General features: G+C 40.3%; 1 protein-coding gene across 3 annotated transcripts; it reads right to left on the bottom strand.

The window, feature by feature from the left end:
* Window positions 1-4,126: 4,126 nt before the first annotated feature.
* On the bottom strand, window positions 4,127-19,114 carry trim24 (tripartite motif containing 24). 3 transcript variants are annotated; one of them, XM_063501347.1, is made up of 19 exons: window positions 18,377-19,114; window positions 16,695-16,813; window positions 16,420-16,567; window positions 16,173-16,305; window positions 15,706-15,822; window positions 14,994-15,108; window positions 14,751-14,897; window positions 14,472-14,586; window positions 11,064-11,203; window positions 10,691-10,936; window positions 10,410-10,532; window positions 10,156-10,303; window positions 9,975-10,032; window positions 9,691-9,817; window positions 7,817-8,109; window positions 7,232-7,343; window positions 6,163-6,237; window positions 5,755-5,916; window positions 4,127-5,644 (listed from the first exon to the last, which is right to left on the bottom strand). In XM_063501347.1, exons 1-19 carry the CDS (start codon window positions 18,648-18,650, stop codon window positions 5,096-5,098), a joined length of 3,201 nt encoding a protein of 1,066 aa, XP_063357417.1. In that variant the 5' UTR covers window positions 18,651-19,114; the 3' UTR covers window positions 4,127-5,095. The 3 variants fall into 3 exon arrangements, with proteins under 3 accessions (XP_063357417.1, XP_063357418.1, XP_063357419.1); XM_063501348.1 differs by having other exon boundaries at window positions 9,700-9,817; XM_063501349.1 differs by having other exon boundaries at window positions 10,691-10,915.
* Window positions 19,115-19,270: the final 156 nt, after the last annotated feature.

The following is a 19,270-nucleotide window of genomic DNA, read 5'->3' as shown; positions in this document are numbered from 1 at the left end:
ACCAGCAGGCCTCAATGGAAGAGCTGATTAGGAAGCGACAACTGCAATGGTTTGGCCACATCTGCCGCATGAGCAACCATCACCTGCCATACCGCCTTTTGATGCAGCAGCATCAGAGTGAGAGTGATGAGAGACCTCCAAGAAGACTTGGATCAAGCAAATTGAAGATGATCTTAAACAACAACGTCTAACCCTCAAGCAAGCAAAGGTGAAGGCAAGAGACCACAAGACCTGTAAGTGCATCGTTGATCAAGATGGAAACCCTACGACACCCACAGCGACGTATTGGCTTCGTGGAGAACCTCCCTGCCAACCGCCGGCTAGGGACAAAAGAAGAGGAAGAAGGAGATGAAAGAATGCTTTATATCTTATTCTATTTAATCTGAACAAGCCCCCTGTGGCTTGCTAACTAAGCTTGCTAGCATCAGCTGACAACATACTCCACCTTCTGCTCTAAGGACCCACTGCACACCTCATAATAACTCATGTTCAGAGATTGTAAAGTGTTAATTCAGTATGTTCTCAAGCCATTTGTAAGTATTTTCAAGGTTCAGTGGACCACATTTTCCTGTTGGGGAATGTTTTTGCAATGGAGGTGAATGCTTGGTACGCAACAGTGGTGGTATGTGTCAAAAATGCCAGGACCCATTACTTTAGTAACTTGCTAGCGCTTTTAATGTTGTGGTCAACGGCTTTATTTATTTATTTATTTATTTATTTATTTATTTTAATCTCAGCTCAGAAGCAGAATTCAGAGATGAAGGCATGGATGGTTTCAGAGCCACCTTCAACACAAAGTCCTTGGGACCAGTTATAAGATTCTGCTGGATTTCACCTGAGTGATTAGTGACTGATTTGAATTAGTAAGTTTTCAGTTTATATAGTATCTAAATGTAAAAATAGACCATAAATGCACAGTTGATTGAAAAAAACCTATATATTATAGAGAACTAACTGCCATTTGTAACCATAACTCTCTTTCTTATACAATCGTGCTTGTTTGAAGTACTTCACCACATCGAAAGAGAAGTGGTCATCTGCTTCCAGGTTCTCAAAGAAACACCACTGGCACCTTGGTAAGGGTTAACCTCTAAAGCTGTCCTGAGTACAACTATTTGTAATGCAAAAAGATGGTTTAGGGTTTTTAATAGACTAAAAAAGCAAACCACAATGTGCATTCAGTGTTTTACACACATTTTTACATTATGATTTAATAACTGTTCTGCAGATTGAGACAAATGTTATCTTTAGCAGAGTCATGATGCTTGCAAATAATTTCCTGGATTAAAGTTCCTACTTCTTTAATAATATGATACCAGACACCAGAGACACACACGGTTTCACACATAGATGAAATGTATTTTTGCTCCACTTTTCTTTACCCTCCAGTTCAGCACAGTCTCTGAAGGTTGGCAGAGAGATGGCGGTTGGGGTGATGAGGTTAAAAACACAGTTGGTGTCACATGGCTGGCAGGCCTTAGCACATTACAGCGACTGAGTGGCTGTGATACTGTCGGACCTAAGTGTGACAGAGAGGAGCCATCAGTAAGAGACAATATGCAAGGAAAAAGTGGGATCTGTAATGCAATCTGAGGGACGTGTGACTGATACAGAATTCAAAAGTCATCATATGAAAAGACTTTAACTAAAGCCCCACAGCCGCCTTGAGCAAGAAGAACCTGGCAACACCTGAATAGTCCCATAGACCTCTATGGTAAACCGAGCAATGGGCGCCTTAAAAAGAGGCCAAACCCTGATTCCAAACCCTAGAATCAAGTGGGTGAGGGTTCCCCTAACGTGAAGACAGTGGTGCTTTTACAACACGACCTCAAAAACTGTAGAGGGAGCTGAGCCATGTAATTACAAGCAAGCAGGTGAGTCCAAGTTGTTCGCTGCGAAACGGGGCCAAGCCACAGAAATGATTGTGTGGTATTCCACACCACTGCAGTGCCACCAAGGAAAAACAGGCGGAGAAAAATTTAGAAGAGGGTATGTAAGAATGACTGTCATTTGTTGTGATCCAATGGCACATTCGCATTTCTGAGGAAGGAAAGGAAACCGACTCAAAATCAGCAACTGAATCAGCATTAAGGAATTAAGGCCACCACAAGAAAGTAATATTACTTTTGCCATGCAGAAAACGATATTTTACATTTATTTCCATTTTTGGAAATTGTTATATAATCCAAAGATATTGCAGAATTACACTGACATATATTTCATACCTTGGCACTTTCAATCAGCTTCACATGCACCAAACCTCGAAAACCAGCAGGAGGAAAGTGGAAGAGGGGAAAATTTGTCTGGTTGCATTTATTCAGCTGACCAATGCAGCTACTGGGCTTTTGGTATCAATTACAGCGAATTAAGTGATAGCCACCCAACACCAACACTAAAAGCATCATCCATCAAATGAGTTAAAATGCTGCTCTACCACTAATTGAGCCCACCATTTTGGCTGGGCCCCAGGTGCCTATAAATAAGAGCCACGCTTATTTTTCTTGTATTCCTCTAAGGCGAGGCCTCTTTGATCCATTGGCCACTTGGAAGTGATCACTGGAAAAATTGGTTTCAGGGTTCAAAATGACCACAGCCGAGGAAGAATGAGTACTGAGAGAAATTAAAGCCAATGTGTATCTGTGTGCTTTAAATGTTGGAGAGCAAAAAGCGACTTTAATCTCGCAGCTTTAATTTCAAACACAAAGAGTAGGGTGTATAAATGTATTAAAAGGAAACTTTGTGTATGTGAGATGCCATCACTACTTTATGAATATATAAACAGTATTCACATGGTGAAGGGCAACCTAAAAGCCCCATCTAGTGGTCTATGGGGTCTCCTAATATTCAAAATTACATGTAACAAGAAATCTCAGAACAAATATCAAGATTACAAATAATTTAAAAATCAGCTTTGCTTTCTCACCAAGAGTAGGGGGAAAATGGATATAATTCCAGTGTGTCCAAACTAAAACTAGCCACTCTCTCCAAACTGTAACAAATACGCTTGCAATCCTCATAGATTTTTCAGTTAAATAACAAATTGTTGACTTATGGAGGGTTCATGTGACCGTTAGTTTTGGTCCTGTGTCTTTCTGTTTTTTTATGTTACAATTACCATGTTTTATTTTGGTGCTTGCTTTTCTTTTGTCAGTTCGTTCTACTACCCGTCTTTCTACTTTTTTTGGGTAACTATCTGCCATGTTTTCCAAGGTAAACCACGAACGGATGTATAGATAGCCCATCCTTTGTATAGACGGTCCAACCGAGTCTTAGTCTGTCCTATATACCAGCCTGTGCTATTTTGTGGAGCAACCTGAAGGACTGAAAGATTAAGCTAATCTGGAAGGGTCAAAAACTTTTCCTAGAACGGCCACTTAATGCTGCAGTCGGGAAAATAGTGGTTGAAGATTGCACCATGACCAAAACTATTGACTCAGTGTATAATGAACTTACAATCTGGCTATGCCTTTGAAATGGTTACTTCGATGACTGTGACCAGATCTGCAACCACTCGTCAGTTGCTACTTTTAGAGCGACTTTGATGTTATAAGATGGGAATAACACAGAGTCAGTCTGCTTTTACTTTGTGATTGAATGGGTCAAGTTTGAAAATTACATACAAAGTTTCTGTTAGAGACTGGACGATCCTCTTCTTGTTTATAAATTCAGATAAAACTGACCCCACTGTACTCGGCCCTAAAAATCTTAGAAACATGGTGTCTAATCAGATGGACATGGACAGCAACACTCAGGTAGGCTGTGTTTAAATGACAGAATGATTAACGGGGAATCCAAAGTGTGCCAAGAAAATAATAATAATAAAAAATAACACACCATTAAACCACCATCACCAATCTAAACCAGTGATACAACAACTTTCTTAGCATGGAGATGGTGGTTTATAAAAGATTCGATTACAATCTACAACACGCACATTTCAGAGTTGCACCCAGCATGGTCTTCTGCTGCTGCAGCCCATTTTGTAGATTTAGAGATGCTCTTCTGCATACACTGCAGTAGACAAATGGCTAGTAGGTTCATAGCTCCAAAACATGAACCCTAAAATCACAACCAACAGATTATCACAGAGGGACGCAAGCACAAGCCAGATGTTCATGTAGCCCTGTTTATTACAAATACTGTAAATTCAGGTATTTTTATGCTCAGCATTAAGTTATTTACAGTATGCTTGATTAGTAATAAAGTAACAATATTAGAGAGAATATTAATGCTAATGATGTTTCAGTTTTTGAGCCATTCTCATCTTGTAGAGCACAATTTGTAAAACATGACAATGACGACAGATTCTGACGTCTCTGAATTATCTGAAGTGAGCCCACTAAAATCTGAAGCATTTTTCTCTCGATACCAACAACAGAATGCTGCTCTGTGGAAAGTGGAAACACAAGAGATGGTTCGACTGCAATCAATGTAGGACTTCCTTCTGTACAGAAACTACAGTACTTATTTGTTGCATACGTAGCATTAATACCATACTAAAACAAAGCTATTGCATTTTAACATTATTTGATCATGAAGGTAAAAGCCTAAACAGAAATGTTAGCATTAACACATTCTACATGCATTACCAATTTAAACTTTTATTTTTGGCTGCTTTCAAAATACATCATTATTTTGTACAGGTGACGAGCAACGTGACGACTGATATCCTGTACATATTGAACAAAGAATGTCATTTATGTGCTTTTCAGTGGCATCATCACTGAAAATAATCTGTTACAAGGTATCATATGTCCATTCAGAGAAGAACAAAGAGCTTTTTAGATCTTTGCTGTGGATCTAAAGCATAACTGCTACTAAAGCCCATTTAGTACAGCAGTTCTTTTCCTATTAAAAGCCCAACTATAAATAATAGCTGAGCAATCTCTATAAACTATGCTAATCTGCACCATTCCCATCAAATAAAACATAAATAAAAATACAATCGTAAAAACAACATTCATCCTACAAAACACAAACAAACAAAGGCATGACTGCAGCAAATGTAGGTCCCCACTGGGGCCACTTCTGTGGAAGACTGGACTCATCCATCATCATCATCAACAGTTCCTCTTCCTATCTGCTGTACATCCATCTATCGCTTCTCCTTGGCTGTGTCCACAGAAGCAGACTTCTCCTGCGGAGCTTCAGGTGGCTCTGTTGTTGTGTCCGTAGTAATCCGAGGTTTCACCTCTTTTGTGGAGCTGGAAGCTACTCCGTCTTTCGTGTCGCTCTGAGTTGCTGGAGAGCTTTCCGCCTGTTTTACAGCAGCAACATTTTCCTGCTTTACTTCGTCTGCAGGAGGTGCGCCTCCCTCTGTGGCAGCTATCGCTTTGCCCGTCTTCTTCTCGCTCGTTTCAGCTTCTGACTTTTCTTTTGCTGCTGGTGTTGTTCTGTCTTCTAGAGGAGCTGTGTCTTCCTCTACTGGGGGGATCCCCTTTCCTGCAGGGCTTTGTGGCTTATCTTTAACGGCAGCCGCGCCGTCCTCCATCATCTCCTCTTCCTCGTCTATCTCGTCCTCTAAAGGGGGGATCATCTGTTCTTCCCTCCCACCGGGGAAGACCCTGTCCGGGTAGATGAGCTTCAGCTGCTCCTCGAAATAGTCCTCCAGGTACAAACCCGCACTGCCGACCTCTGAGGTTGGCTGGTAAAAAACAAAATTTCAGTTAAAGCAAAATAAAGGAAATATCAATTAAATAAAGCATGACTGGCATTTACAAAATAAAAATAAAAAAATACAAAAATCAGACCAACCTTGTAATACTTGGCACAGTTGAAAAATATGAGCCTGACATCTGCAACAAAGCCCTCAGGACTGACATAACTTTCACCATCTTTTGCCTTTGACTCCAGCTTCCTCTTTACTATTGACAAATCCATCGGGGTCTTTATAAGTTCTTTGTACCGTCTCGTCTCCTACGTTTAGAAGAAAAACAATAAAAGTTAAGCACCTAATCCAAGTGTTGTGTGAAACTCTCTCAAAAGTTATGAGTCACTTTCACATGAAAAGATAGTTACAACAGAAAATTAATAGACATTTTCTTTTCTTTTTACCTCATTTTACTTGAAATAATTGCACAGTAAAATAACATATCTGCACAATAAGCATTAAACTAAAGAACGCTCTACAGGAGTTTTGACTGAACATTGAATGCATCTTACCGAAGGAGAAGCCGGCTGCTGGAAGTCAGTGCTGAAGTCGTTACAGAAAAGACGAAGAAGCAGCCTCTCACATTTCTAGATTTTAAAAAATTAAAAACTTTATTTAAAGTTTATAAAACAAAACAGTGAAAATTTGTAAGTACAAAGACAACACATCAAATACTGGTTTAAAAAAAATCTGCATCACATCACAGTTTAAATAAGGCTTGGCATGTTTGTCACTTAGTTGCATTGCTTCTTCTTTAACACTGTATGTTCCATATTCCTGCTATAAAGCCTTTCTTCACATTTTTATTTGGATTTTATTGTCTTTCTGATGTAGATGTTCTATATCGTTTACTATTCTTCATATATTCTTCGTATTTCTATTTTATATGTTCACACTTTGGTCAGTGCTAGCTGCTTTTTAAAGTGTTTTATGAATAAAGTAGGCAATGTTGACAGTGATACCCATTTAGGTTAACTGTGTTTGGAGATGTTTGCCTGATAAAGTTGTTCAGCTTTCACGTCTGTGATTTTAACCTGAGCCATTAGCACTAATATACCACAATACCATTGCAGATATTAGCTGCTGCACCAACAGTGTGCTGGCCTGTCCCCTCTCCTCTTTAGCCCAGAGAATGCAGTTTCATTGATTTTAAGTGTTAGAGACCAGAGGACAGATCTTACATAACTTTGAGTTCAGAAGCGACATTGTTGCTGTTCATAGGGACAGCGACATTGTTGCTGTTCATAGGGACAGCGACATTGTTGCTTCAGGGACGTGAGAACATTATGAAATGCTATTCTGAAGTCATTTAACCATTTTCCCCCTACAGAGCAGGAAATCTATCCCCAATGGGACTTTTAACAGGCTCAGACTTTTTTGATGCTCTTTTTAAATCCAACCTGACCTGCTGCTGTTAAAGAACCAAATTATAGTTGTAAGACAGTGGTCCCCAGCCCCCGGGTCACGGGCTGGTACCAGTCCATGCATCGCTTGGTACCGGGCCGCAAGAGTTTAGGCTCGGGTGTTAGGGCTGAAACTAATTCGTGGACATAAATGCAAATGGCAGCTTGATTAGCATACCCTTTTATCAACAGGTGGAAACTTTTCAGAGATGGGGGCATCCTTGCTGTCACAGTCGTACTCCATCTCGGGAGAGACAAGGTCTCGGCAGAATGAACAGAACCACTCGCCGCTAAGGAAAGATGTACGGTGAAGAAAAGCAGTTAGGAAACGCCCAATGATTGGACACCTGCTGCTGAATAAGAGATTAACATTTTATCTGCATAGAGCAGCCTGCACAGACTAACGAGCTAACTATGGGCAAGAATAATAACCAGGCGCTCAACAGAGAGATTTTAGACTTCATCAATGCCAAACAGAGAAGGGATTTAAGACCAATTTCTACATTTATTCTACAATAAAAAGATAAAAGATGGATCATACAGAATTTTTTTTTTAATTTCAGAATGGTTAAAAAAACAACAAAAATCAGCTTTATATAAAACAACTATTACTAGCAATAACCATTTCAACTACACAATGTTCAGACCAGCTGAAATAGTCTAACAGAGGTTTTAGGGATGAAATACACTCCTCCTCATGCACCCTGTCCACCTCTTGTTTTTCATGTGTGTCTATGCATGATCCCAAAAAGGCGTCTCTCACCTGGGGGATTCATTCAGAGTGGGAATGTGACAGGCCAGATGAAAAACTTTGGGACACTTGTCGCAGCAGAGCAGTTCTCCTCCGTTCTGACAGACAGCGCACCAGTCCTCATTAGGATCTTCTTCTGGCTCGGCTCTCTTTTCAGACTCTGGCTGCGATTGGGGCTGAGGACGCCTGTCTTTGGAGTCTGATCCAGGGGGTGGTGCTGGTGGGGAGCCCTTCTGCTGCTGCCGGGGCTTAGACTGTGCTCCAGTGCTGCTATCTGGCAGGCTAGAGCCGACGTTGGACTGCACCTGTAGGTGTGAGAGAGTGAAAAAGGAGCAATGATTTTGAGGCTGAACTAATGTAAAATAACGGCGGAAGCCAGTGGTATCCCTCAGCCTCCTAGCAGATGCAATAATCCTATTTCGCCTTTTTCTCAAGTTCTGGCATTCACAAACTTGGATGCTCACAATAACCCATCAGTCTTTTACAGATAAGGGTTAAAAATGAATACATTTTAAATTTGATGCAAGCAACGTGCTGCCAAAATCACCACTACTACTGTACTAATACTGCATCCCCACTCCTTTGTGTTTGGGAAGTGAGACCACCAGCTGTGTTTTTGAGAGCAGTAATGTTTTCTCATAGTTATTTGATAAATGCTCAATAAGTTCAGGCCATTTTTGCCAAAGGTTTTCCAATGGATGACAGGTCTGGACTGCTGATAGGCCAGTTTAACGCCTCCAACGTTTACTTTGGAGCCATGCTGTTGTAATATGAGCAGAATGCATTTTAGGATTGTCTTGCTAAAATTAGGAAGTCCTAAAAAAATAAAAACCACATTGGTGCATTCACATGTCTGAGCATTATGCTTCTCTATGCTGTCACACATTTTGGAATTCGAACTTTTATCCAGTGGTGAGCTGAATGCTTTCTCTATTCAGGACAGAAGACTTCTGACAGAAATGAATTTCAATTTATGATCTTTTAAAACATGACAAGTTTCCAAGCAGGGATGTGTGCATAAACTGGTATCAGTCTTGTCAGAATAAGCTGGAAAGTGAGATTGAGGTTACTGCTCAGTTGAGTTGAGTGTTGCACATACCAAAGTAACAAGTTATTGTAATCACTTTACATTTTTCAGTAATGCAATAATGTACTAGATTCAGTAATTATGCAAAATATACAATTATTTTTTTTACTGGCATTGCAAAAGGTTCTCCAGTTATCTGCACTCTAGGCAAATACAAAGCTTTTTCCTTCCTGCCCATTTGCGCTAAAGTCAGATGAAGTGCAACAGTCTACAGTGGATATATGGGCATTACTTTTATTTTTACTCCATGCAGAACAGATACAACTGTTTAATACTGCTAACAAAACTCAATCTATACAAGCAGCTCCACAAATGGCATGCTAACACAAAGCTATGTTAAATCTGAGTATATGCTGAATCCAGCCCGGCAGCCAAAGCCTGAACTTAGGTAAAAGAAGTGTTGAGCAGTTAGGCTGGAGTTATTATAGCCTGACTGCTATATTATTTACTTATATTTTCTTTGCATGCAAGACTTACCCTTTGCATTGTCTGGATGCCAACAATAGTTTTCAGTGAGTTGTCAATCAGATGCAGTGATTTTCACTACAGATTTGCCTGTTTGTATACTGTATAACTATACACTGTATTTATAATACTGTGTAGTCACAAGCATTCGGTGTTGATTCTCAGCTTTGTCTCTTATCCACAGACGGTTTATATTTCAAAAAGAATAACCACCTTTTTTGAAAATGGGGTGGTAATATGTCAAAGATCAATTTTAAATAGGTTTTAAGAATGATACATTTGGATCAAAATGGCAAGTCTGTAAATATCCTAAGTTTATAAATGCCACTCTTACGAAACGGACTTCGTCGTCGTCCTCAGGTTCGTCCTTTATGACAATAACAGGACCCGGAGAGGTTCTCCTTCGTCGCTTTAATGCAGGAGCTGATGGTGGCTCGGCAGTCTGCTTCCAAGAAGTTGTCCTTCAATACAGATTCCCACAGAGCAGTGTTTGATTTTTTTTTTTAAAGAAAAATTTAAAAAAAAAAGGCTGCTATACATTTCACAGTTAATCCATGATCACAATAATAAACTACAGGATTAAGTAGCACTGTGACAGATGCTCTGCTCACTTCTTACCCTGTGCTTCTGTCTGAAGATGATGGTTTTGCCATGGGGGAATTCTGCCTCCCTCGACCTTTAAAAGGAGGCAATTTTCTTTATTTATTTGAAAATCAATCCCAAAATGGAGCTTTTAACTCAACTTCAGACCTTAAAAGCTATTTTTTGTAAATGAAAAGATCAATGTACAGATAATGACCTGTCATGTGATTAAGCATGGTTGTTTTGTCAGCAGTTGCTGAAGCTAGAATAGGAGGGAAGTTGGGTTTGGGTACAGAGATCGTGATGGAGGGGACCGATCCGCCAGGTTCACTCCTCTTGAGGAAAGATGACTCTGGTAGGCATCTCTAAAGGAAACAACACCAAACAAAGTTCAGTTATCAGCAAATGCTTTCACTTTCTGGACTCATGTTGTGTCAGACTGAAAATCTTGATGATAACGGTCCTACAAACCTGGTGCAGTGACATCTGTGTAGCTGCTCCAGACGTGAGAGGCTGTGGAAAGCGGGAAACACCCTGTGACCCATCTGTAGGTTTAGGGGGGAAGCTGGAGGTATGGATCAGATCTCTCAAAGACTATATGTAGAAAAGACAAGTTCAAAAAACACTTAAAAGACTTAAAGATTAAAAAAAGAAAGAAAAAAAGGCATCAATTTGTCCCACTGTTTCATTTAGTAAAGGAAAAACAAACACTGATGTACTTAAATTTAACAAAACCTCACAACCTGACGTACCTGAGCAGCTGGGAAGCTCATGTTGTTAATCAGAGATGATGTGGGGCTTCGAGGGTTGGGGTGGGAACTTCCATACCTGCGTCCTTGCTGTACCATGTTGGGGACACCTTGAGACGGAGAGGAACCTCCATGGATAGGTCTGGTTGGTGGTGGGGGGCCAGGGGGTCCTGGTAGCCTGACATTTTGGTGCCAGGACCACGGGTTAGGAGGGGGTCCCCTGGGGTGCTGTTGGGAAAGCTTGTCAACCTTGATCAGAGGAGTAGTCAGCAAGATTAAAAGGCTACAGTACGTAATAAAGTCCATAATATTTGAGAATATCTATGACTACATTTCATTCTTAGGCAGCCAAGGACAGCTTGAAAGATCCCTTTACCTGCATCTGGAGCTGAGCGAGTGTGCTCTGTCGCTGCTGAGTTGAAAGTGAAAGAGCTCCAGTGGGTGCTTCTGCTCTGGGACCTGTCTGGTGGTTGGTGATCGGTGGCCTACTGGGGCCTCTTTCTACTACCAGGGAACCTGCCCCAAAAAAGACAAACTACTACATTAACCGAAGATGCAGAACTATTGTTTTGTTTTTTTTTGTTTTATTTTATTTCATGCAGTTTATGCCACCATCCCCAAAATATGGAACCTAAATAACCCAAAGAAGTCCATGAATGTTAATCAGTAGGATACCAAATGACTCAATATGACAACAGTCTGAACATCAGACTAATGTCACCATTTCTCTGATTGGATGATGGAGTGACTTAGGCAGCTCTTATGTGCTGATGGTCAGATAAACTGAAAAGTTGTAGTTTAAAAAATATTTACTCAGTCAAAGACATGTGAGAAAGTGGGTGTGGGAGTTACAGTAGTGGTCAGAAATTTACATATGATTATCATGACCCACCAAGGCTTAGGACTGTCATAAATAGGGATGGGTACCGGTGTCCGGTGCCATCATGGCACCGGTTCTGACATAAACGGTAGTAACCAGACCGAAAAGCAGCGCACATTTCGGTGCTTTATTTCGGTGCTTTTTTTTTCCTGAGCCAATTCTAGCCAATCATTTTACGTTTCCGAGGATAGTAGGCGGGTCCAGGTACGTACGTTCTTTTAGAGCAGAGCTACAGATTAAAAACGCCCAAGGCGAAGCGGTCAAAAGTCTGGCTGTACTTCACAGCAAAAGATGCAAACTCAGCAGCCTGCAACAAGTGCTTTAAGCTGATACTGTGATACTGTCAAAGGAGGTAACACCTCAAATCCGATGAAACACCTGGCGACGCATAGCGTTTTTTTTTAAGCCGAGAAATGCGCCGTGTTTGATAGCTTGCTGCGAGACCTCACACCGGCACATCTACTGCGGGTGTGGTGCCTGTTATCGGACCCGGAGTTAGCAACATCCCCAAGAACCCGAAGAGGAGAGTCCTGGCCCCTAGCCCTGCCAGTGTAGCAGAAATGATGATGGATGATGATGGCAGCAGCAGCCGTTCTTCTCTGCGTGAGTAGCTTAATGTTGTTCGTGTGTAATTTACCTTGAGTAGGCTAACCACGTTATTACATTAATGCATGTAAGGTGAACTAGCAAACACCCTCGTAGTTACATGCGGCTGTCTTCTTGTTTGATGGCAGATACTCCCTTCACCCTGGCCAAAAAGGCTAAAATGACCAAAGAAAAAGTGGGAAACAGCTAAACATGAGAGGTTTTTGGACAAAGTTTGTGTTTTTTCCATTGATTAAGCACTGCTTCCAGCCAAGAGTGATACCATATATGCCCCATAGCTGCAGAAAAGGCTAACATTGTTATCTTTTTACAAAAAACAGCTGAACATGAGAGGTTTTTGGACCAATTTTGTGTTCTCCATTCTTTAAGCACCGGTTTGAGCACCGTTTAAGCACCGGCACCGTTTCAAAAGTACCGGTTTGGCACCGGTATCGGATAAAACCTAAACGATACCCATCCCTAGTCATAAACTAGAAACTGCTGGAATACAAGCATCACTGTCCACAGTGAAATGAGTTTAACATTGCCATGGACTGAGAGGGTGATGACCAAGAAAGAAGCCTCTCCTCCAAAATTGACACCTTCAGGCTCAACTGAAACTTGCAGCTGTCCATGTGGACAACTTAGAGGGGAGACGTTTTATGGTCAGACGAGACAAAGTTTTATCTAATTGGCCTCAAAAACAAGGTGTATGTTTGGACTAGTAAAGATAAGGCTTTCATAGCAAAGAACACTGCATCACTTGTCAAGCATGGTGGTTGCAGCATGATGCTCTGGGACTGTTTTGCTGTCAGTGTTACTGGTTTATTGTACAGATTGGTTAGAATAACAAAGGAGTAGGACTTTCCTACAAATTCATCAACTTCAACTCTGATCATCAGCTAGACGGTTGAAATAGCTGGGTGCTCCAACAGGACAATCATCCCAAACAAGCCATTCCAAATCTGAAATGGATAAAGCAGGCTAGCCTTAAGCTTCCCAAAGCCCTCAACTATACTGAAAATTTGTGTAGAATGCTTAAAGGCCAGGCCCTGTGCCATGAAATGAACCAATTTAAACGACATATAACAATTTTGCCAAAAACAGTTGTCAAATATCCAGCCAGAATTACGCCAGAAACTTGTTCAAGCTTCCGGTTGAGGTGCAACTTCTTAAGGGACATTTAACCAAATGTTAGTGGGGGGTGTTTATATGTATTTAAGTCTGTATCTATGCTTTTGACCCAGTGTAGATTAGAGAAAATCCAGAATAAATTCAAACTTGTGCGCCCAATTCTTTTTTTCCCTAAATCGTTAAAGATGGATACTGTACGAATCATTGCATCCTGCAAAAAGAACAGTTCAAAGAAATCATCAAAACCAAAACTTACCAGTACAGTCATGCCCATAGTGAGTCTACGTAAACTTCTGACCACAACTGATATAGGTTCATGCACATGCATCAGCAAGATAACAAATGGACTCAATACAACAATGTTAATCTTATGCAACATTTACCCAACCTAAATATTCGTCAGTTTTGAGTGTGGGGGTTGGAGGTCATTACATTTGTGTTTTTGTCCTCATATGCTTAAGCTGTGCAGAGACTTTTATAAAATATATTTACAGCCACATCTCCACATTTATTTTTTAACCAGTTGTCTTGATGCATGCTCAATCATCCAGGTAAGTAAATCCCAAAAGGTTGAATCTGTACACTAGTTGCTCTGTTGTTGTCAGGCAGCTGACAGTAATTAAATACGACATACTATAACTGACTATCTTAATTTATTTGGCACGTTATCTGGTTTTTAAAGAAAGAGAGCAAACGATTGTCAAGAATTAGGACTATTCATTCATGGTCATCATCATCAAATATGAAAATAAATGTGAGACGAAGGTTCTATGACTACCATTTTTTAAACCATTTTAGACCATAGCTGTAAATGCATAAAAGTTATAACAATCACTTTCAGCACTGATAAGCATAATTGATTTTGAACTTTTAAAAACATACAAAAAAAAAAGCATCAGTAAGTTTGTTGAATAAATAACACTAATGAGTAAAGGTACACACAAAATTTGGGGTTATTTCTGTTATGAAATGCTTGACCATAGAACAACCCAGTCATAACCTTTCTACTGTAGGGTCTTTGCCTCATGTTATAAAGTGTGGAGATCGGGCACTATAAAAATGGATTTGAATTTTTAGGGCCCACATGATCCTTTCAAATGTGCTGTTCTGCAGCCAGTTAGCTTTTGTTCTTGCTACCATCAGTATACATTGCCTCTTATACATGTGAGCAGCTGACAGCCTTACCGAGGTCTACGTTTGTAGCCCAGAAACCGGAGCGACACTGGAATCGAACTGAGCTCTGAGGGACGATGGAGGGACTGCAGTGTGCTCTCATCAGGTAATGGATCTGGTAAAGGATCTAGGAGGGGGAGAAAAAGACAGGGACATTTTAAAGTCACTGAGATTACCAAGTTTTGCAAATAATATTACATATTAGAAAAATGACAAAAACAAGTAATAGCTACAATGTACTTTATAGTGTACAGTAATCCACATTGCTGTTTGATGCTAAAAGTTACACACCAGTCTTTTGCAGTAGAGCAGAGCTGTCCCGCTGTGGCTAGCTGTGGCCCATTTGGTGAAGCCAATGACGTGGTCTAGGTGCCTGCCTAGAGAGTTGACTTCTTCCTGCTGCTTTTTCAAACCCAACTCATGGTCCTTAGTTAAAGCCTGGGGGGAAAGGTGTGAGTTTATTTTAAAAAAATAAAATTAAAATTAAAAGAAACCCAAACATCACTACACCTAAAGAAATCAGGTCACACGTACCTCAAGCTGGTTAACCAGAATCTTTCCCTTCCTGTTGATCTCCATTATCAAGTTACAGATGGACTTCTTTATTTCATTAGTTACAGCTTTCCGATTTTCCTCAACTTGCTGCAGTCTGTGAAGTGAAATTCATATAATGCTCACATTAATCTGGATTTTATTTCAGTCTAATTTTTAAGGGACATTATTATGCTTTTTCTTTTCCACATGTTAATTTTAAATAATCAGGTCATCGTGTATGCCAGAATTCCCTGTAGCCATAAGCTCCAGATTTAAACAGTGTTTTCTACTCTTGACTCTACGCAGGTGGATGTTGTTAATATGGCCATCTCAAGCACACAGAACTAGCTGTGAGCACAGCGGCCCCACCCAACTGCTGTTTACAAAGCACAGCCAATCAAAGGAAGGATGGTTTAAAAGGAGAAGCTGAAACCGCTAATTTCAGAAAGCAGATCAACTGAGAGTCTGCATCGAGGCCCAGGAAAAGTTAAATAAAGATGACTTGAAACAGCAAGTCACGTAAAGCTACTAGAGTGGAATCCAAGAATATAAATCAAGTGGAAATCCCTTTTAATTTAATTAAAACCAAAATCCTAAATGCATACAGCTCAATTTCCCACTTCAATATTTTTTAATGGCAAAACGCGTTATATCTGCAGTGGAGCTAAAACAGGTTCTCTGATCAAGCTCCAGCTGTGCAGGGTAAATTTACCCGCCGTTGATGCAGCTGGATACGTCCTCGATGGCTTTTCTTTTCTCTTGCAGCTGCTGCGTCATGGTCTCGAGACACTGCCTGTGGTTTCTGTATGCATCCTCTAAAAACTGGTAGCTAGACACAAAGATGGTTAAGCATGAATAATCAGATACAAATAAAAACTTATTTTTTGAGTCCATCATGTGAATTCATGTATTGCCATTATTCCTGGTCAGAGACAAAAGCACCATGACATAACCAATATAATTTTATTTTTGACAGCACAGTGGCACCTCATTAAACCAGACACCTGTTATCAAACATCACAACATGGAAAAATTGTGTGTTTAAAAGCTGTGGCAGGCTTACCCACAAGCACTTAACTGTGCTGCAACACCATTGTCTTAAACGGCTATAAACCTACTGTGAATAGAGAAATACATTGTTCTTGCTACCATCAGTATACATCACAAGGATCTCCATACTTGTGATCCTTGTGCTTAAGGAGCTGACAGTCTCGGCAGGTAAGTCGGTCACAAGTCTCACAAAACAGCTTCAGCGGTTCCTGCTTGTGGATGTCACAAAAGACGGGCCTCTGTGTGGATAGGCTGACGGCATCTGGTATATAAACAAGGAAGGAAGGGTAACGTCACGGATCAGGACTGTCACAGAGAAGAATCACCATGTTAATAATTACAGGAAAAACAGGTGGCTTTCCTGGAAAGAAAATACCTGGAGACATCTCCTCCTTCTGGCGTATGGTGTGGTCCCTGGTAAACTTAACCCTCTGGTGTGCCTCAATGCACGTGACACACAGAAACTCCACGCACTCCACACAGTAACCTGTTGCCTCTGTGTTGTCATCACAGCTCATGCACACCTTTAAAGACAAAAAACCAATGGAAGGGTAAAAATAAAATCAGTTGTGTAGTTACAGGAATGTGGTATCACAATAAAATCAAAGCTCAGGGAAAGGAACAGCTCAGGTTATAAGCTCAACGACTAACCTGCGTGGTTTTCTCCACAGTGCTGCTTGGCACCTCGGCAGAATCCTTTACAAAGAAATTGTCCAGCACATCCATCTCCCAGCACTCTTGTCTGCATACTGGACATCGAATGCCCACCACTGGAGTGAACACAGACATTACTAAAGACATTAGCTCAAAAAACACCATACGAAACACGGCCACTTAAAACAAAGCTCATCCCTCAGACTGCTCTAAACACTACATTTCAGACAGTCTGGTTCTACTCTTGATTTTCTCCCTTTATGGAGGACTTTATTTACAGGATAATGCAGAACTGCATGAGAGCTATATGACATCTAAATAACACTCGGGATTTTAGTGTAATGAAGACTCTTTTAAATCAACTGATTGTAAAGGTCGTATTATCAGTGCTAATTAAGCCTGTTTCAAAAACAAAAAGGGAGAAAGAACAGTTTGAAACTGCTGCAGAGAAATTGAGATGACACAGTGGACTTCTAAGGAGTCAGAAATAAATCAAGCATAACTAAAACAAATTTTTCTGCTCAGGAACGTAAGTAAATATCTGCGATTTGGCATCTAAATCAAAAAATAATAATGCCTGTTTTTGTAAAACAGTCAATTTGAAAATTCATCCATAACAAGAAAAATTATATTTCAGCAATAACAATATAATTTTGAGTAAAGAGTGTACGCATACTGGTGGATTAACCATTACAGAAAGATAAAAAAAAATGATTTTGGTAATTATCACTACTGTTAATTTACAGCAGATGTGGCATAAACTTTACATTGGCTGATGGGCTAATAAATTAGTTATATATATATATATATGTATAAATTTAATAGTAATGATTGCATTTTTATCTTTTAAGGCTTGTAAAAAGAACCATTTCGAATATAGGGGGCTGAAATTTAAAAATCAGATATGTTAAAATATATGAGGTGTATTTATACCATGAAGTTTATTGTGATACTTCAAAAAATAACAATTTCAATCAGACTTTTCTAAAAAAGACTTTGTTACTAGTAGTAACATTTCCAAAACTTGTGATAATGTTCTTCCCCACTTTCCTAAAATGAACTTTAAAAATATTCATATTTTATATCACTTGTTTATTGCATTTATTTATTTTTTGGAGTATCACAATAAACTTGGAACTTTTTTGTTGCCATTTTCAAACTCTCATATCTTTAAGACATTAAAGTGTGCAGCATAATGCTGGAGATTATCTATCAATCTGTAGTAGCTGTTATCCATTTCCGTGTATGTGTGTGTGCGCATGTTTGGGGAGCGGCGACAGTTGTCAGTCCTAGAGATGACAGCAGGACCAACAAACCTTTTAACATCACTGGCCAGTCTAGAGGCTGGAGTGGAGAGACAGCAGGGGTTGAGTCAATAACTCCTGCCATGAGTCAATAAGGGACAAAAGATCACAGAAAACTGCTCTCCTTTATGGACATGGACTGTTCCACTCCATACTGATGCCCGATTTGGACTGAACCCCTTTTAACTCCACGGAGTAACCTTCCACCTAACCCGCTGTGCGCCTCCCGAGAAATCTAACATTACATGACTACACAGTAATTTGGGGGAACTGATGTGGAATAGCCCACACATAATCAAAACGTAATGGTTTGCTTATCACAGACAAACTTTATCTGTGAGCCAATTTCACAACAGTTCAGACAATTTTCCTCACATGGCTTGCTGTTGTCAACTTGGCCCTGGGTGTCGCGTCTTGGTTCGGCACTCACGAAGGGGGCCGGTAGGCACCTCTTGCAGAAGGAGTGGAGACACGGCAGGAGTTTGGGCTCCCTGTTGTGAAAGCTCAACTTGCAGACAGGACACGTATCCATGAGCCCGAATGTGGCTTGCTGTTTCAGTCTCTCTTCTTCCGCTGGTAAACTTTCTGCCTCGTTTTCCACGATGATGACAATGTCGTCGTTTTCAACAGTTTCGGCACTTTCGTCCATTGTCTCAGTCGCTACAGCTACCCGAGCTTTTCAATCAGTTAATCAATACACTTAGCGTTACAGTCGAAAACAAAGAACAGCTTTTTATTTCCCTGACTTAAAGAAGACAAATATTAAATGAAAGGCGCTTATTACTGCATTAAAGCCAAAGTTCATTCATGCTTCACGCAGTATTGCTTAACCGTACAGCAGCTTTAGTTAACTAAAGTGCATTTCTGTCCTTTAGGGAAGCTACGTTAGCATCGTAGCCTAGTTTTACTGTGCATATGCTAAACGCGTAAAAAAACACACTCCATGGTCTGTGGCGGGTCTTATCAAAACAACAGAAAGATAACCGCACACAGTAAATTATTGATTTAAACAAGGCTACACATACTGTGTTCTAAAGCTCACATATTAGCAGGGATTGTCGACTGTCTGTGTATCCGCAGCTAAAAACACATACCATATAATACCCACACAGCACTGCGTTAGTTTAACGCGTTTACGGTGTCCTGGTGAGGACAAACTACAAATGGAACGACTTGATATTTTGACGAGATATTCTGTGGCTTATATTAACCCTCTACTGCATAGTTTTGCCCTGAGGCAACAAACCACATTTTCATGCCTTACACTGG

The sequence above is a fragment of the Pelmatolapia mariae genome, linkage group LG17 (assembly GCF_036321145.2).
Source record: "Pelmatolapia mariae isolate MD_Pm_ZW linkage group LG17, Pm_UMD_F_2, whole genome shotgun sequence".
In the NCBI taxonomy this organism is placed as follows: Eukaryota; Metazoa; Chordata; class Actinopteri; order Cichliformes; family Cichlidae; genus Pelmatolapia; species Pelmatolapia mariae.
Note: the sequence above shows the minus strand (reverse complement) of the source record. Positions and strands in the feature narration are given on the sequence as shown.

What these genes read in the sequence shown, in the direction of transcription:
- trim24 (XM_063501347.1), bottom strand. Translation starts at nt 18,650, where the DNA reads ATGGACGAAAGTGCCGAAACTGTTGAAAACGACGACATTGTCATCATC. An exon ending in CTGTGGAGAAAACCACGCAG is followed by an intron (nt 16,568 to 16,694) that starts GTTAGTCGTTGA and finishes TTGTCTTTAAAG; the next exon opens with GTGTGCATGAGCTGTGATGA. An exon ending in TGCTCTACTGCAAAAGACTG is followed by an intron (nt 14,587 to 14,750) that starts GTGTGTAACTTT and finishes TCCCCCTCCTAG; the next exon opens with ATCCTTTACCAGATCCATTA.